General features: G+C 52.2%; 1 protein-coding gene across 2 annotated transcripts; it reads left to right on the top strand.

Annotated features, from left to right (window-relative positions):
• The first annotated feature begins 7851 nt into the window (after positions 1–7851).
• On the top strand, positions 7852–13860 carry LOC130845086 (cytochrome P450 1A1). Of its 2 annotated transcripts, XM_057721736.1 has the most exons (8): positions 7852–7986; positions 10358–11222; positions 11760–11886; positions 11975–12064; positions 12158–12281; positions 12440–12526; positions 12689–12942; positions 13140–13860. In XM_057721736.1, exons 2-8 carry the CDS (start codon positions 10386–10388, stop codon positions 13196–13198), a joined length of 1578 nt encoding a protein of 525 aa, XP_057577719.1. In that variant the 5' UTR covers positions 7852–7986; positions 10358–10385; the 3' UTR covers positions 13199–13860. The 2 variants fall into 2 exon arrangements, with proteins under 2 accessions (XP_057577719.1, XP_057577720.1); XM_057721737.1 differs by having other exon boundaries at positions 12689–13207.
• The last annotated feature ends 1724 nt before the right edge of the window (positions 13861–15584 follow it).

Below are 15584 nucleotides of genomic sequence, written 5' to 3'. Positions count from 1 at the left end.
GTCTATACCCTGTCCACACCTTTGTAAATACTCCCCTTATTAAACTCTTCTCAATGATCCAGTTTGAATTTGGATTCTGTTCTTGCAAGGACCCTGAATAATAAACTGGTTCTTTGCATATTTCTCTCCACCATTCTTGGAATGGATGGTGGATGGTGGATGGTCTTTCCCCTAAGCTGTCTCCCTTATGGTCACAAGATAGCTGCTGCAGTTCTGGCCATCACATCCAGACATGACAAGGGCCAGAGGGGACAAGAGTGCATCTCTTGTCATGTATCCCTTTTAAGAATGAAGAAACCTTTCCTGCAAGTTGGTCCCACCAGATCTCTCCTACATAATATTGGCCAGAATCCCATCACAGATCCATGTTTAACCCAATCAACAGCAGGGCAAGTGGGACCACGATGACTGGTTCAGACCAGCCAGGACCCACTCCCTCGGGCCAGCCTCCCCCAGAAGCATATAGCTTTGCAAAGGAAGGTGGAGGATATCTGGACAAAATTGGAATGGGGAGGGTGTTGGGAAGGAGGGAAAATCAAGGTAGAGGGAATGGCTATTGGGTGTCTACGAGTTGGGGAGCAGTTGGGAAAGGATTCTTAAGTTGATTGAGTGGCCTGTCACTGGCTGGTGGGACAGCCAGGCTATGCACCGATAGGTCTGAATGAGGCCACCTCCTTGGCAGAGACAGTGAGAGCACGTCCAGGAGCATTTGGCTGACAAAGTAGTGCCCTTGGAGATTCTGCTTTGACAAGGATAAGAACATTCATTATTAGCAAACCTCTGTGTTTATACATAAAAGGGCATCTCTAACTTGGAAACATAACATTCACCTGAGCTGCTGAACTTGCCCTTCAGTAGGGCAAACATTTCCCTGCAAGGCTGTTTTCACAATTCACTGGATTGGCAAACATTTTCCCTACAGTGAAGGCAACTGCCAACCTGAGCAGAATTAGTCAAATTCTGATATCTAATATGGGTTTAAATTAATCATATTTGATGTTATTGAAGGAAGAAGAGAAAAAGGGAAAAGAAGGTCTGCCTTTATCTCCACTCCCTTCTATCTGGGGAACCTCTGGGACAGCCCCTACCCCCTTCTCTGGGCAGTATCCCAGGGTCTGCATCTTTGCAGCCCTTCCCCACCCACCAAAATCTGCAGCTCTCTTGTCCCAACCCTGCCCAGCTCTCTCTGCTGAGGGCAGCTACAGAAGCTGCCCTGCTCTGATTATTGTGGTGGAGCCAGATTGTGGAGAGAGGAAATGAGACCTGTTGAGAGGAAACTGAAGGAGGCTTTGAAACTGAAAGTGGTTGGGGACTTCTGGTGATCATGGTCGTGTGGTCAACAGTGAGGCCTAGCCCAGACGCTGGCCCTGGACTACAGTAAAGGTGGCATAAGGTAGGGTACCTAAGCTGGGCCAGGCTGAGATGAGCTTCTTAAGGCAGGACTGTGCCTGAACGCCTGTCTCCTGGAAGCAGGATGACTAACACTCACCTGGCAGGTGCTAAAGAAAGGATCTGGGCTTGGGGAGGGGATCCACTCAGCAGGCCATCTTGAACTTGGTGTCCTGCCTACCAAGACCCAGAATCTCACCAGGCCTCTACCATTTCAAACCTGGTATATTTTCCTGTTTGGGCGTTTGACGTGTTTCCATTCACTTATTTAACAAATATTCACTTAGCATCCATGATATGCCAGTTTGCTCTGGATGAAGCATTGGTCACAACACACAAAAGTTCCTGCTCTGCTGGAGCTTACATTCTGATTGAGGGATATAGACCATACAGAACATAGATAAATAAAATACATAGTATGCTTGAAGTTTGTAAGTTCTACAAATAAAAATCAAGTCAAGAAGAGGGATGGAGACTATGAATCAGGGTAATAGTTCTACATAGGATGGCCAAGGAAGGCACATTGAGAATGATATTCAAGGAAGTAAGATATGAGGATTTGGGGAGAAAGTGTTTCCAAGTGGCAGAAACAGCAAGTGCAAAGGCCCTGAGACCGAGTGCCAGATGTCTTCCACCTGCCTCTCCAGACTTTCTGTACTGTCAGCCCTGGAGGAGTGACTTCCACGGGCTGCAGGAATGGTGACTTCATTGGCTTCAGGAATAACTGGATCTAGGTGTTCAACGTCATCAATCCTTTCCCTCCCTCCCCTCATCTCCCAGTTCTGATTTCCTCTAATGGGCTTCTTTAAAAAATGGCCACTGCTATGTCCAGAATTATTTCCTAATCAGCTTAGTCACTGCTGGCAGAAAGAGAACCTTTCTTTTCCAACAATTTCATTAAAACCCCCATAGGGCTCTCATTGGCTTGGCCTGAGTCATGTGTCAGCCTGGTAAACTGGGGTAGGGTTAATTCCTTCAAGCCTTCTGGTTAAGAGTAGAGGTGTGGTGGTCCCCAAAGGATAATTGAAGTGATATTTCCAGAAGAAGAGAGGATGGATGCTGGGCACACAAAACTCCTCAGATGTCTACAATCATTGTGGTGACCATATAATTTATTGTCCAAGCCAGGACTCTCTCTTTTTAAAAAAAAAAAATTTGTTTATTAGGCTGCACCAGGTTATTTATTTATTTATTTATTTATTGGCTGTGTTGGGTCTTCGTTGCTGCACACAGGCTTTCTCTAGTTGTGGCTAGCGGGGGCTACTCTTTGTTGTGGTGCAAGGGCTTCTCATTGCAGTGGCTTCTCTTGCTGCGGAGCACAGGCTCTAGCGCACGGGCTTCAGTAGTTGTGACTCGTAGGCTCTAGAGCGCAGGCTCAGTAGTTATGGTGCACTGGCTTAGTTGCTCTGTGGCATGTGGGATCTTTTTGGAACAGGGATCGAACTCATGTCTCCTGCATTGGCAGGTGGGTTCTTAACCACTGTGCCACCAGGGAAGTTCCTGTGCTGGGTCTTAATTGCAGCATGCGGATCTTTTAGTTGCAGCACGCGGACTTCTTAGTAGTGCCATGCAGACTCTTAGTTGCGGCATGCAGGACCTAGTTCCCCGACCAGGGATCAAACCCCGGCCCCCTTCATTGGAAGCGTGGTGTCTTACCCACTGGACCACCAGGGAAGTCCCCAAGCCAGGACTTTTCTGAGAGTGAAAGAGGGCACTTTTAATAGACAAAACAACAAGCTTAGATCAAGACTATCCTGGGAAAGTATCGTCACCCTAACTACAGCAGCCCAGAGCCAGGGAGACAGGGGCTGCCCCATCTGAGCCTTGGATCCTGCAAATCAAATCTCTCTGGCTCTCTGGACACCGGTAGGAGAGGGGAAGGCTCTCAGAGCTCAGATCTCAGGTGCGATGGAGGGTGGCTTGGTGGGCTGAGGACACATTAGAAGACAAGTCCCAGTTCTCCACATCCACTCAAACTCCACTCTTCTCAAACTGCCTCATCCCAACCTCCCACTCCCGTGCTTGTTCAAGCCACGCACCCTCCTCGTGCCAGAGGTGCCCTTCCTACACTCTTCATACTCCAGGACCCTTCTCTAGTCCTCTGCTCTCCCCCAGGGGCCTCAGCCTTTTCACAGCTCCTGTAGCATTTCCAGATTTAGCATAGGCTCTGTTTCCTATGGAAGCGTGATTCTTGCTTCCACTGTGGGGTAGGGGATTTGTTCTGGCTCTTGCTGTCTCCTCATCGCTTTGCCACAAAGCCCTCAGCAGTGCTGGCCGAAGACGCTAGCCTGGGTCACTCTGCTGGGCCAAAACCCTCAACTCTCTGTCTCCCTCCAGCCTAGAGCCCTCTCCTTTCTGCACTGCCTACCTCTTCCTCTGTGTTCCTGGTATCGATCGCTAGGGAATCCTAGCCAAAGAGCTTCTCACGCAAAGGCATACAAACTTTGACCCAGGACTGGCTGTTCATCTCCAGGTCAAGGTCCTCTAACCTCCTGCCTGTCTCCCTCTTTCTCTGCGCGGTGCTCCTGAGGGCCCCCTTCTGTCCTGTGAGCTGTTTCTCAAGACAGGACTTGATGATGAGAAGTGCAGTGCCTCCTATAACCCCAGTGCACCAGACTCTTGTCCAGGAAGATAGGGAGATGGGGGACCTGTCTGAGAGGCTGAGCCTGTCTACCTTTGGCCCCCTGGGGCTTTGCTGCTAGTCTGGGACAATAAATCATGATGGGAAAAGCCCTGGCCTGGAAGCAAGGGGCTAGAGTTCTGGGCTTTGCTTTGATTTGTCCTTTATCCTTGGGTCATCTTCTTTCTGGCATTGGTCTCTCCAGCTGAGAAATTGGAGAGGAATTGGCTTAATTAGCTAATGAATTTCTTTGGGTTCAAGAGCCCCTTGAAGAATGTGAGGAAAGCAGTGCATCTTCTACTGAGAGAAAGGGTTTTCTGCGTCCTGGTCAGGAACCCCAGCAGATGGTCTTCCAGCCATGATGAGCAGGCTGCCATGATTTCTCTAGAGCTAGGGCCTTGGTAGGGACTCTGAGAGCCAAGGGAGAGATTAGGCTGCAGAGCAGGGTGACGGATTTGGGTGTGCCTTCCTTCCCATTTCCTTGCCACAGTTTCCACACAAGTTCTTTCCACTCTGTGGCTCTAGCTTCAACTGGGATTAAAGGACAGTCCTCTCTTGGGTAGCAGGAAGCTTCTTAGGCTGAGCCAGAGATGCAAAGGTGAAATGAATAGAAGGATGCTGGACAGAATGGAAGCCCAGCAGTACCTCTCTTGCCTCCTGCCTGTTCTGTTACCTAAATTCCACCGTTGTATCATCAGCACTTTGTGCTCGACACCCTGGTCATGTGCCCCATTTCGTGTTACAGCTGGATTTAACTCCCTTACCTGTCATTAATATCTTGCAAGGACTTGGTTTATCAGATAAATTTCCCAGTTGGTTCTCTGTGTTGGAGCATGGAGGACAGAGTGACAGGTTGGGTCGGGGTCCTAGCGATAGTCAAATGTCCTGAGAATTACTGTGGAGTAGTGCTGGAAACAGACCAGGAGAAATCTAATTTGCTGTGGAAAGGATCCAGGAAATCTTCTCAGAGGAAGTGATGTTTTAGCTGAGACTTTAAGTAAGGGAGATCAGAAGTAGAGGTGGGCATTCCAGACAGGTTCTGCTAAAGATTCTGGTTTCTGTTCAGATGGGAGGCACTGAAGGGGCAAGGTGGTGATGGAATGAGATTTTGCATTTCCGAACAGACCACTTTGGATGTCACAGGGTGGAGAAGGAGTTGGAGGGAGTGAAAGGCAGATGGTGCCCAGGCTTGGAGGCTGTTAGTACTCTAGGGAGCAAAGATGGGGGCCTAGATGAGGATGTGTCAGTGCGGCTGGACAGATGTCAAAGTGGAGAACTGTGTCCTTTACCCCTTCAGTCTGTTCTCAGTACAGAAGCCAGAGATCTTCCTTGACTCAAACCCCACAATGTCTCTATCTCACAAAAGGAAGTCCCATTATCTCAGCAGGGTGCTCCCTGAACTTGGGGCAGGGCTGTCCCCCACCGCCAGCACCCCACCCGCTGGGGGCGCTAAATTGCAGGAGAACTCCCCAGTCACAAGATACTGCACATTTCTAGTTCCCCTGGTACTGCTTCGTCTCTCCAGGACCACTGTGCAGGACCTTTGAACTTGCCAGGTACACTCTTCTTCCAGATATCTGGGTGCCTTGATTCCTTTTTTTTTTTTAATTTTATTTATTTATTTATTTTATTGGCTGTGTTGGGTCTTTTTTTGCTGTGTACAGGCTTTCTTTAGTTGCGGTGCGTGGGGGCTACTCTTCATTGTGATGCGCGGGCTCCTCACTGCCATGGCTTCTCTTGTTGCGGAGCACGGGCTCTAGGCGCAAGGGCTTCAGTAATTCCAGCACATGGGCTCGATAGTTGTGGCTCACGGGCTCTAAAGCACAGGCTCAATAGTTGTGGCACACGGGCTTAGTTGCTCCACGGCATGCGGGACTCTTCCTGGAGCAGGGCTCGAACCCGGGCCCCCTGCATTGGCAGGCAGATTCTTAACCACTGCGCCACCTAGGAAGCCTAGGAAACCCAAGGGTGCCTTGATTCTTGATTTCACCCGCCTGCCTGCACCAGGTGTCCTTTTCTCAACGAGGCCTTCCCTCACCAGAATATTTTGAACTGCAATCTGCCCCCACGTGATTCCTACCCCTCCTCTGCCTTATTTTTCTCTCTAACACTTTTCACCCTCTGAGACTCTAGGCATTTACTATTCCCACCTCCCACCCCCGTTTGCCCCACAATGTAAGCTACAGGAAAGCAGGATGTTTTCGGTTTTGTTCACTTCTGTATCAATCGCCAGCGTCCAGAACAGCGTCTGGCACATAGGTGCCATCTGACTGCAGTGGGAGGTGGGGGGCAGGATGAGGCTCCGTTTTCTGGCCTGGGCCAGCGGATGGCAGTGCCATTTGTAAGGTTGGGGAGTGCGGCGGGGAGGGTGGGTGATGTGGTTTTTTGGGGACACGTGGAGCTAAACACGCAAATACGGCTTTTTCCTCCTGGACATCCTACATTGGGAAGGCTCGGCAGGGGCGGCGACAGCGTCGGAGGCAGCCGGCCAGGCGACCCGGGCGGTGCTGGGACTGCGTGCCCCGCCACAGGCGTGGACCAAAAATACGGACACACTCAGGCGCCCGCTCGCTTGCAAAAGCCCAGCTCTGCACGCAAACCTAGGCCCTTTGCACCGCCCCCCCCCCCCCCATCCAATCACGCACCCACGAGGGTTCGGCGGCTCCTCTGCCTCCACCTCTACCCCCACACTCCGCTGGAGACTGGCCCTTTAAGAGCCCCGCCCCCGACCCCCCCGCTCCCCTCCCCCCCCCCCCCCCCCCGCGCTCGCGTGACTGTGCCGGGACCCGAGCGGGCCAGGGAGTTGGGCGGCTGGGTGGCTGCGCGGGCCTCCGGGTCCTTCTCACGCAACTCCTGGGCACCGCGCCCCCGGCCAGGTGGGGCCGGGATGGGCCGCGTGACCTCTGCCCCCTGGAGGGATGTACCAGACACTTGCACGCTAGCCTGGGGAGGCATCTGCGCCGGGCGCCCCCTCTTTAGTCCCTGGGCCCCTTCTCTTGCCCGCCTAAGGGCCTCTCTCTAACCCTTTCCTCGGCCGCAGGGAGATCCACTCGCCGCCCGATTTCTCTGCCCTGCCAAAGCCCTAGCGACCCCGGAAACCTCAAGGGCCCTTGGATCCTGGCTAGAAGTACCCTTGGTTTGCAGCATTCCAAAGTGGCCCTAGAGGCAGCTGCACGTGTCCCCGTGAGTGCGCGCTCAGCGAGACTGCACTTTCTCCGTACACTCCTGCCCCTCGGTCTGGGAGTGCCGACTTCTGCTAGTCGTCCGGGCTCTGGGGGCTCTGGGGGGGGGCTCCGGGGGGAAGGGGCCAGCCCATCGGCGCCTCCGGCCTTCCGGCCCCGGTGACCTCGGGGCTGGGGTCGCCGCGCTTCTCACGCGAGCCTGGACTCAATAACCCGGGTTTGGAGGTCATCACCCGGCAGCTCCGCCCCTGCCTGCCTGGCCCCCATCGGCTAGAAGTGAGGAGGAAGCACTTGCACGCCCAATGTTCAGTGGGTGCAAAAATGAGGATGAGGTGTTCCTGTGCCCGGGAATGGAGCACCCCCATACCCTCTTTCGGGCTATCATGGGACTTCTTCCCCAAACCCCGTCTCAGCTGGGCTCTGCGCTCTCCGTGGGGTTACCTTGGAACTAGGGGTCCCAGCTGTCAGTAGCCCTCACCCAAGTGCCGGCACTCGCTTGAAGCATCCCCATAGTGGGCTCTTACCTATCCCCCTGGGTCCTCTCTCGCCCCTCCCCACTAAGTCCTAGAGCGACCATTCCCCGTCCCCCCCAACCCCCACCCTGCCCCTCCCTCTGCCCCATCCCGGCGCTCCAGGAGGCGTGGCCACACGCAAAAGCCGCCTATAAAGGTGGCAGTGCCTTCACCCTCATCCTGAAGGTGACAGTTCCTTGGAGCCTTCCCTGACCATCTCTGGGGTCTCTGGCTCCAGAGACCACTCTTCCCAGCTCAGCTCGGCACCCCCTCACAGCCGCAGGTGAGTGCTGCGGGCTCCTGGGTTGTCCCTTCCCTCCCCTAAAAGGAAAATGTTGATGCTCCAGGTCTTCCTCATCTAGCACCTCAAAAAAAGGAGGTTAAGAGTGTCCTTGGTTAGGAGGCAGTCCAGCTCCCTCACTAAGTGGGGAAACTGAACCCAGGGGAAGGGCAGGACTTGCCAAAGGTCCCATAGCTAGTACCAGAACTCTAGATGTAGATGCTCCCCTCTCAGGACTCCAGGACCCAGGCTCTAACTCCATCCCCCACTGACTCCCTGAATGCCTTGGGGCTGCCCCAGGAGGGTCCCCTGGGAGGCTGGAATAAGGATACAGGTGTGGGAAGCTGGAACAGTACAGTCCTACTTCAGGCTGTGTGAGGAGAGGGGCTTCTCTTGGGTGGTCAGGGGAAAGGGGCAGGTTGGGTTCTTACCAGCTGTACCCTGCCTTATCTAAAAGCCACCCCTGGCTGGAGCCATCCTCCCAAGGCAGAGCTTGTCAGTGCTGAGATGTGCTGGCTGGACAAGGGAGGCTGATCTTAGTGGGAGTCCTGGGCACTGCCCAGGGGCCTTCCCTGTTCCATTGACTGTCTTCTCCGTCCTCTGTTGGGGGGCAGTCAGTGTGAGAGACTGTTTGCTGCAGAAAGCTTGACCCTGAAAACTCAGCACTCACATCTTTCTTGGCCTCCTACCATCTTACTAACACTAGAGGTCTTTGGGAGCACCCCGTGTGCAGGAAGGAACACTGTGGCACACCAAGGCCTAGCAGTGTCCTCAGTTTACTCAGGGAGTTGGGACTCAAGTGTGCTTTGGGATTCAACTCCTCCAGGAAGTCTTCCTAGACAGACACCTACCGTCGCTGAAGTAGGAACCATACAACTTCCCCAGCTTGGATAGCTTTTCTATGGGGAAACCTCACTAGTCAGACTGTGAGGTTCCCCAGGTCAGATCTGGGTTTTCTCTTTTTGAGATCAGCTGGGCACCCTGAATCAGAGATCACATCCCACCTCCTCTCTCAGGTGATGTGACTGGAGCCCAGAAGGGTAAAACGATGACCAGTCCAAGGCCACACCATAGAGTCTGGAACACTAGGTGCCCTGACCTCCAGTCCAGGGCACCAAGAAGATGTCCCAGTCAGAGCCCCATGCCTTGAAGAGAGTAGTCCATGAATTTGCACGCCCTTTTTGGACAACCTAGAGAGAAAGTATTGTCTCAGCCTCTGTTAAGCTCAGATCCATTCCTAATTTTCTACATTCCAGTCTGGAGTTTTCTTGCAGCCTTTGCCTGGTGGGCGCATGCCATTTATTCATAGCTCTCTAGTGACTGGCAGATAGGGGTGGCCCAGACTGTTCATTCATTGAGAATTCAGCCCAATGAAAACCCTGGCCTGGAATTCTGACTGGGAATCTCAATCTAGCTGGCCTCCAGCTACTTTTAAACTGTGAGTCAGTTGAACTCAGAGAGCTGGGGCTGATGGCGGTGTGGCTTAGACAGTAAGTAAGGGGGTGGTCCCCTGTATCCTCCCCACCCTGTCCCAGAGTCTGGCAGGGTTCCCTAGATCCTGAGTTTGAGTGGTAGAGAGCTGAAAGTTCTGCGAAATTCCTTTTCATCAATCGATCTGACCACTCTTCAAAGGGAGGTACCTCTGACAGGGATGGAAACTTCCCAGGGAACTTTCCCTAAGAGGTCTGAGTCCTGGCTCGGTCTGAATGCTGGGTGCCCTTAGCCACTGCCTCCTCTGGAGGTCAGTTTCCCCAAATGTGAAATGAGGCTGAAGGAATGGGTGATCTGTAGCTCTCGGATAGTGTTTTCCCAATTTGGATGGGTAGTACTCAAGGGGAATTGAGTGATACACATCGATTATGTGATTATTTTAATATATGTTGGCGGGGGGGGGGAAATCTGTACTTTCACACAGATATTATTGTTTGGAATGATGCTAAGTGGGTGGATTTAAAGTTGGTTTTAGAAAACTATGAAGTAAATAATAGTATAGGTGCTCTATGGAAATCACAGACTGACGTTTGGTGCAGCAGCTAAGGGAAGGTGTTCTGGAATTAGGCAAATTTGGATGGGGATTTGGATCCTGTGCTTCCTGGCTGTGTGACCTTGGGCAAGTTACTTACCTTCTCTGAGCCTCATTGCAGCCTACCACATAGGCTGTGGCCAGGCCTGAATGAAGAATGACTGACGTTCTTGGCACAGAGTGGCAGCTCAATGAACAGCTTCTCCTTCCTCTTCCTCCCCTTCATGTCCAGTGAACAGTTCTGGATAAGGTTTTCCCTTTTCTTGACCAACGTGCTGACACTTTAGGACACTGGCTTCTCCCACCTCCCCACCTGATGTCTTGATCTTTTCCTCCTGTCCCACCTCTCAGCAGCCGCCTTGGAATCTCTACACTGGTCATGTTCTCTGTGTTTGGACCCTCCATCCCCATCTCGGCCACGGAGCTTCTCCTGGCCTCTGCCATCTTCTGCCTGGTATTCTGGGTGGTCAGGGCCTGGCAGCCTCGAGTCCCTAAAGGCCTGAAGAGTCCACCAGGGCCCTGGGGCTGGCCCCTGCTCGGGCATGTGCTGACCTTGGGGAAGAGCCCCCACCTGGCCCTGTCGCGGCTGAGCCAGCGCTACGGAGACGTGCTGCACGTCCGCATTGGCTGCACACCCGTGCTGGTGCTCAGCGGCCTGGACACCATCCGGCAGGCCCTGGTGCGGCAGGGCGAGGATTTCAAGGGCCGGCCCGACCTCTACAGCTTCAGCCTCATCGCTGATGGCCAGAGCCTGAGCTTCGGCCCAGACTCTGGACCCGTGTGGGCCGCTCGACGACGCCTGGCCCAGAATGCCCTGAAGAGTTTCTCCATCGCCTCAGACCCGGCTTCCTCGTCCTCCTGCTACCTGGAGGAGCACGTGAGCAAGGAGGCCGAGGCCCTCCTTGGCAAGTTCCAGGAGCTGATGGCAGGGCCTGGGCGCTTTGACCCCTACAGGTATGTACTGGTGTCAGTGGCCAATGTCATCTGTGCCATGTGCTTTGGCCGGCGCTATGACCACAACAACCAAGAGCTGCTTAGCCTAATCAACCTGAATAATGAGTTCGGGGAGATAGCTGCCTCCGGGAACCCAGCCGACTTCATCCCTATCCTCCGTTACCTGCCCAACACTGCCCTGGATGCCTTCAAGGACCTGAATCGGAAGTTCTACATCTTCGTGCAGAACATTCTCAAGGAACACTATAAAACGTTTGAGAAGGTACAGAGGGGCAGATGGGTGGTAGGGTCAGGGGTCAGGAGGTCAGAGATAACTAGAGCAGCATAGGGTTTGGTAGGCTCTCATGGGCCTTCACCCTGGGATTTTGAAGCCAGTAGAGGAGGGTACTCCCTCCTTGGAAGGGAAATAAAACTTTTTCTTGACTAGCTCTTTTATTTTTCCTTCAGACAGCATTATTTACTGAATAGCCAGTTCATGCAGGATCCTAGGCTAGTTGTTGTGGGGACCAGGAAGAGTTAAAGAGTTGATCTTCTGGCCTCACGGGAGAGGAGAGGGTAAAGAGCATGTCCAGATGATAATGGTACTAGACTCTGTGTCAGGTGTCCCTTGAGTTGGGGTTGCACATATTCTGAGTCAGGAGAGAGCCTTGGAGAGGCAAGAGAAGCTGGAATGGCAGCCTCAGGGGTAGGTGTGGTCACCTCTTGATTGAAGATGCTAGGGATGGTGAGGGAACAGGCCTGGATGGAGAGGCAGGTCTGGGTTTGGAATCTTATTCACCTGTGAGTCTTCCCTACCCAGGACCACATCCGGGACATCACAGACAGCCTGATTGAGCACTGTCAGGACAAGAGGCTGGATGAGAATGCCAATATCCAGCTGTCAGATGAGAAGATCGTTAATGTAGTCATGGACCTCTTTGGAGCTGGTATGAGCTACCCCACTGTGTCCTTCCTGTGCTCAGTTGTCCTGTCCCACCAACCTCCTAACTTCTCCCTCTGTTCTCCCCTGGCCAGGGTTTGACACAGTCACAACTGCCATCTCCTGGAGCCTCATGTACCTGGTGACAAGCCCCAACGTGCAGAAAAAGATTCAGGAGGAGCTGGGTAGGTGGTGGCTTCCTTCACTATGCTCAAGGCAGGAAGTCCAACCAAGGTTTGAGTGGTCCCTTCATCTGTCTGGTCCTTTGTGTTCTGCAGACACAGTGATTGGCAGGGCGCGGCAGCCCCGGCTCTCTGACAGACCCCAGCTGCCCTATTTGGAGGCGTTCATCCTGGAGACCTTCCGACACTCCTCTTTCCTCCCTTTCACCATCCCCCACAGGTGAGGCTGCATGGGTCCGCTGCTCTCTGATGCTGGGCCTTACTCCAGTTCATGCACCTGATCAGGGTAGTGGGAGGGAGTAGTGGGAGGGATGTGGTATGGGAGGCAGGGGGATCTCCTTGTGATCTTGAGCCTAACCGAGCTTCCTCCCTCCCCAGTACCACAAGAGACACAACTCTGAATGGCTTTTACATCCCCAAGGGGCGTTGTGTCTTTGTGAACCAGTGGCAGATCAACCATGACCAGTAAGTTGAGAGGGGGCAGGGGAAGCTCCGCCCTCTCCTGAGCGTCAGACTCTGCTGTCCCTGGGCATTTGCCTAGACCCTATTCCTCTGAGCCGGGGCTCAACCCACTTGATGGTTCTGAGCGCCCAAGCTGCTACTTCAGCTGCCTCTCTCCCATTACAGGAAGCTCTGGGATGATCCATCTGCGTTCCGGCCAGAACGGTTTCTCACCAGCAATGGCACCATTGACAAAGTACTGAGTGAGAAGGTGACTCTTTTCGGCTTGGGCAAGCGGAGGTGCATCGGTGAGACCATTGCCCGCTGGGAGGTCTTTCTCTTCCTGGCCATCCTCCTGCAGCAGGTGGAATTCCGCGTGATGCCGGGTGTGAAAGTGGACATGACCCCCATATACGGGCTGACCATGAAGCATGCCCGCTGTGAGCACTTCCAGGTGCGCATGCGCTCTTAGGGGACGGAGAGCCCTGAAGCCTAGACCCTCTACTGGTCTGTCTGGGCAGCCAGGCCAGGGTGCTGACCCAGGGGGTCCTAAACTTTGGCCAAAACCCACAGATATTGACTGGCTGATTTTTTTGCTGTATGAACTGAGGGATCATACCTGTCCCTCCTCCCCCAGACTTGTCCTTCTGTGCACTGACCACAGACACCACACAGGAGCTGATGGAGCCCTTCTGAAGCTGTGCTTAAGCTACGAGGCCTGGAAGGGTTAGGGGGTCCTCGGGACTCTGGAAACCTCTAAAGAGCTCTCTGGGCGCCCTGGGCCCACCAGGTGGCTGGCCCTCCGTGGAGAGCGACTGGCTTGAGAAACATTTAGAGCAGGCAACACCAGGTGCTGTCCAGTCTCTTTGACAGTTGGGAGCCGTCAAGAGGGAAGGGGAGAGGCAGCTCAGGTTAATGACACAGGGGTGGTCTCCTCACGTAAACAAGGCTGAGCAATCTCACCACTAGGGTCTGGGACACTGTGTCTGGGAGCTCACCTTCCTCTCTGCAGGCAGGTACAAGTCTGCCTCCTGGCCTTGCAAGGCCCCCGTTCCTGTCCAGGATGGGCTGGGGACTTGTGTCTAAGAGGAGCAGAAAGCGGAGGGGGTGCCCAAATCCAGGCACAAGGACAAGGTCAGGGGGGAGGGGGTAGTAATTCAGCCACTTTTTACTGGGTCTCCTTTCTCTGTGCCCTGTGTTGTCTTTTAAAAATGTTCGTATGCAAGGACCTTTTTATTTTAGCCTGTATTGTACCTGCATGTTTGCGTTTACCGTATATGAGAGCTCAAGAACAATTTATTGAGTGCAATGGAGAAAATTCTAACCCAAGTATCCAGAAATGTGTAGGAAACATCTACCTGAGCTAAATAAAGATATTATTCAAAAGTTCTATAGGTGGAGAGTTTTAAAATCTTGAGTAAAGCCACCACTCATCTACATGCCTAGTCTGAGCTCAATCTCATATTGGGTTTTCCTGTGGGAGGACAAAGGCGTGGAGGAGTCAGTGAAGAGGTGAAGCCACTGCTTTCAGGCAGCTCACAGTCTGGCTGGAGCACAAGACTCTATCACTTCACTGGCTTCCTCCTTCTCCAACTGATCACACATTGATGAAGAACGTTCTTTGGACCAGGCACTGGGGGAGATAGAGTGAACAAAGCACAGTTCCTTCAAGAGCCCCCCAAGCTGGTTGGGGGAACTAACTCACTAACACATCATCCGATTCATTGTGATCAGGTCTCTACCAGACAGATACATACAGGAGAGTGAAGCCCAGAGCCAGAGCTGGCTGGGTGGGTGGGGGAGTGTGTGCTGGGAAATGTCCCCAGGTCTTGGGGATATCTGCACAGTGCCCTCCTTGAAGGATGGGAGGCAGACTCACTTGGGTCTCACAGCATCAGATACTCAAGTCCAACAGGTAGCCTCTGGTCATGGTGTGGGGGAGGGGAAAGGTTCTCAGCTCAGAAGTCATGGTCTGCTCTTCACTACCCATGCCTGGTTCAGGTCTTGCGCCCCTACTAGAACCCACAGCTGGTCACAGATGGAGAACAAGGTGTTTGATCATCAGGCCGCATAAACCGACTGTTGCTCAGATTTTAACACTGAAATCTTCCCTCTCCATCTGGGATGGCAGAGTAGTGGTGCCAGGTCGGGGCAGAGGCTGGACCCACATAGCGGGAGCTATTCTGGCTAAGGGACTGAGGGGAGATGCATCTTGGGCTGTGACCCCAGCCCAGCTTTCTTCCTGAAGCATTGTGCAGTGGCCAGGAGTTGCCATTCATGCACTGTGCTTTCTGGCAGGAGTGGAGAGCTCCCACTCAGGAAGGGTTTCAGGCTACTGCAAGGAAGGAGGAGGGTGAGGAACTTGGCATCCCATCATTCTTGTATTGATTTATTTTTTCACTTAAAAAATAACTTGTATTAAATGCTATAACATAGATGAGCCTTGAAAACATCATGCTAAGTGAGAGAAGCCAGACACAAAAGGCTACATATTGCATGCTTCCATTTATATGAAATGTCTAGAACTTGCAAATCTGGAGAGACAGAAAGTAGATTAGTAACTGACATGGGGCAGGGGTAGAGGGAATGGAAGATGCAGGCTTCTTTTAGGGGTGGTGGAAATATTCTGGAATTAGATAGTGGTGATGGTAGTATAAATTTGTGAATATACTAAAAACCACTGAATTATACAGTTTAAAATCGTTAAAACAGTGAAAAAGAGAAAAAGTTTGCCAATCTTTACTCTGAAAAAAAAAGGAGGAATGGGGACAGCATATGTAAAACAATTTATGGAACTGTTCTCACTAATCATATTGGTAGTGGTAGTATTAGTATTTTTATTTTGAGACTATAGAGTAATGTGAGTTAAAACAAATGAGCAGCTAATGAGAATATTCTAATTCACCATCCTCTCTATCCTTGAGAACCAGGATTTTGGACATGGAAAAAAGATACACATATAATATATAATAGGTTAAGTTAGAAAATACATTATATATATATATAAAATATGTATTAAATGTTATTATAACATATATAATATATATGTATATATTTTTATGTATATATTATGTATATATTT

The sequence above is a fragment of the Hippopotamus amphibius genome, chromosome 2 (assembly GCF_030028045.1).
Source record: "Hippopotamus amphibius kiboko isolate mHipAmp2 chromosome 2, mHipAmp2.hap2, whole genome shotgun sequence".
In the NCBI taxonomy this organism is placed as follows: domain Eukaryota; kingdom Metazoa; phylum Chordata; class Mammalia; order Artiodactyla; family Hippopotamidae; genus Hippopotamus; species Hippopotamus amphibius.
The sequence above is the reverse complement of the archived record's forward strand: the minus strand, read 5'-3'. Positions and strand labels throughout refer to the sequence as shown.

What these genes read in the sequence shown, in the direction of transcription:
- LOC130845086 (XM_057721736.1), top strand. Translation starts at nt 10,386, where the DNA reads ATGTTCTCTGTGTTTGGACCCTCCATCCCCATCTCGGCCACGGAGCTT. An exon ending in ACTATAAAACGTTTGAGAAG is followed by an intron (nt 11,223 to 11,759) that starts GTACAGAGGGGC and finishes TTCCCTACCCAG; the next exon opens with GACCACATCCGGGACATCAC. An exon ending in CATGGACCTCTTTGGAGCTG is followed by an intron (nt 11,887 to 11,974) that starts GTATGAGCTACC and finishes TCCCCTGGCCAG; the next exon opens with GGTTTGACACAGTCACAACT.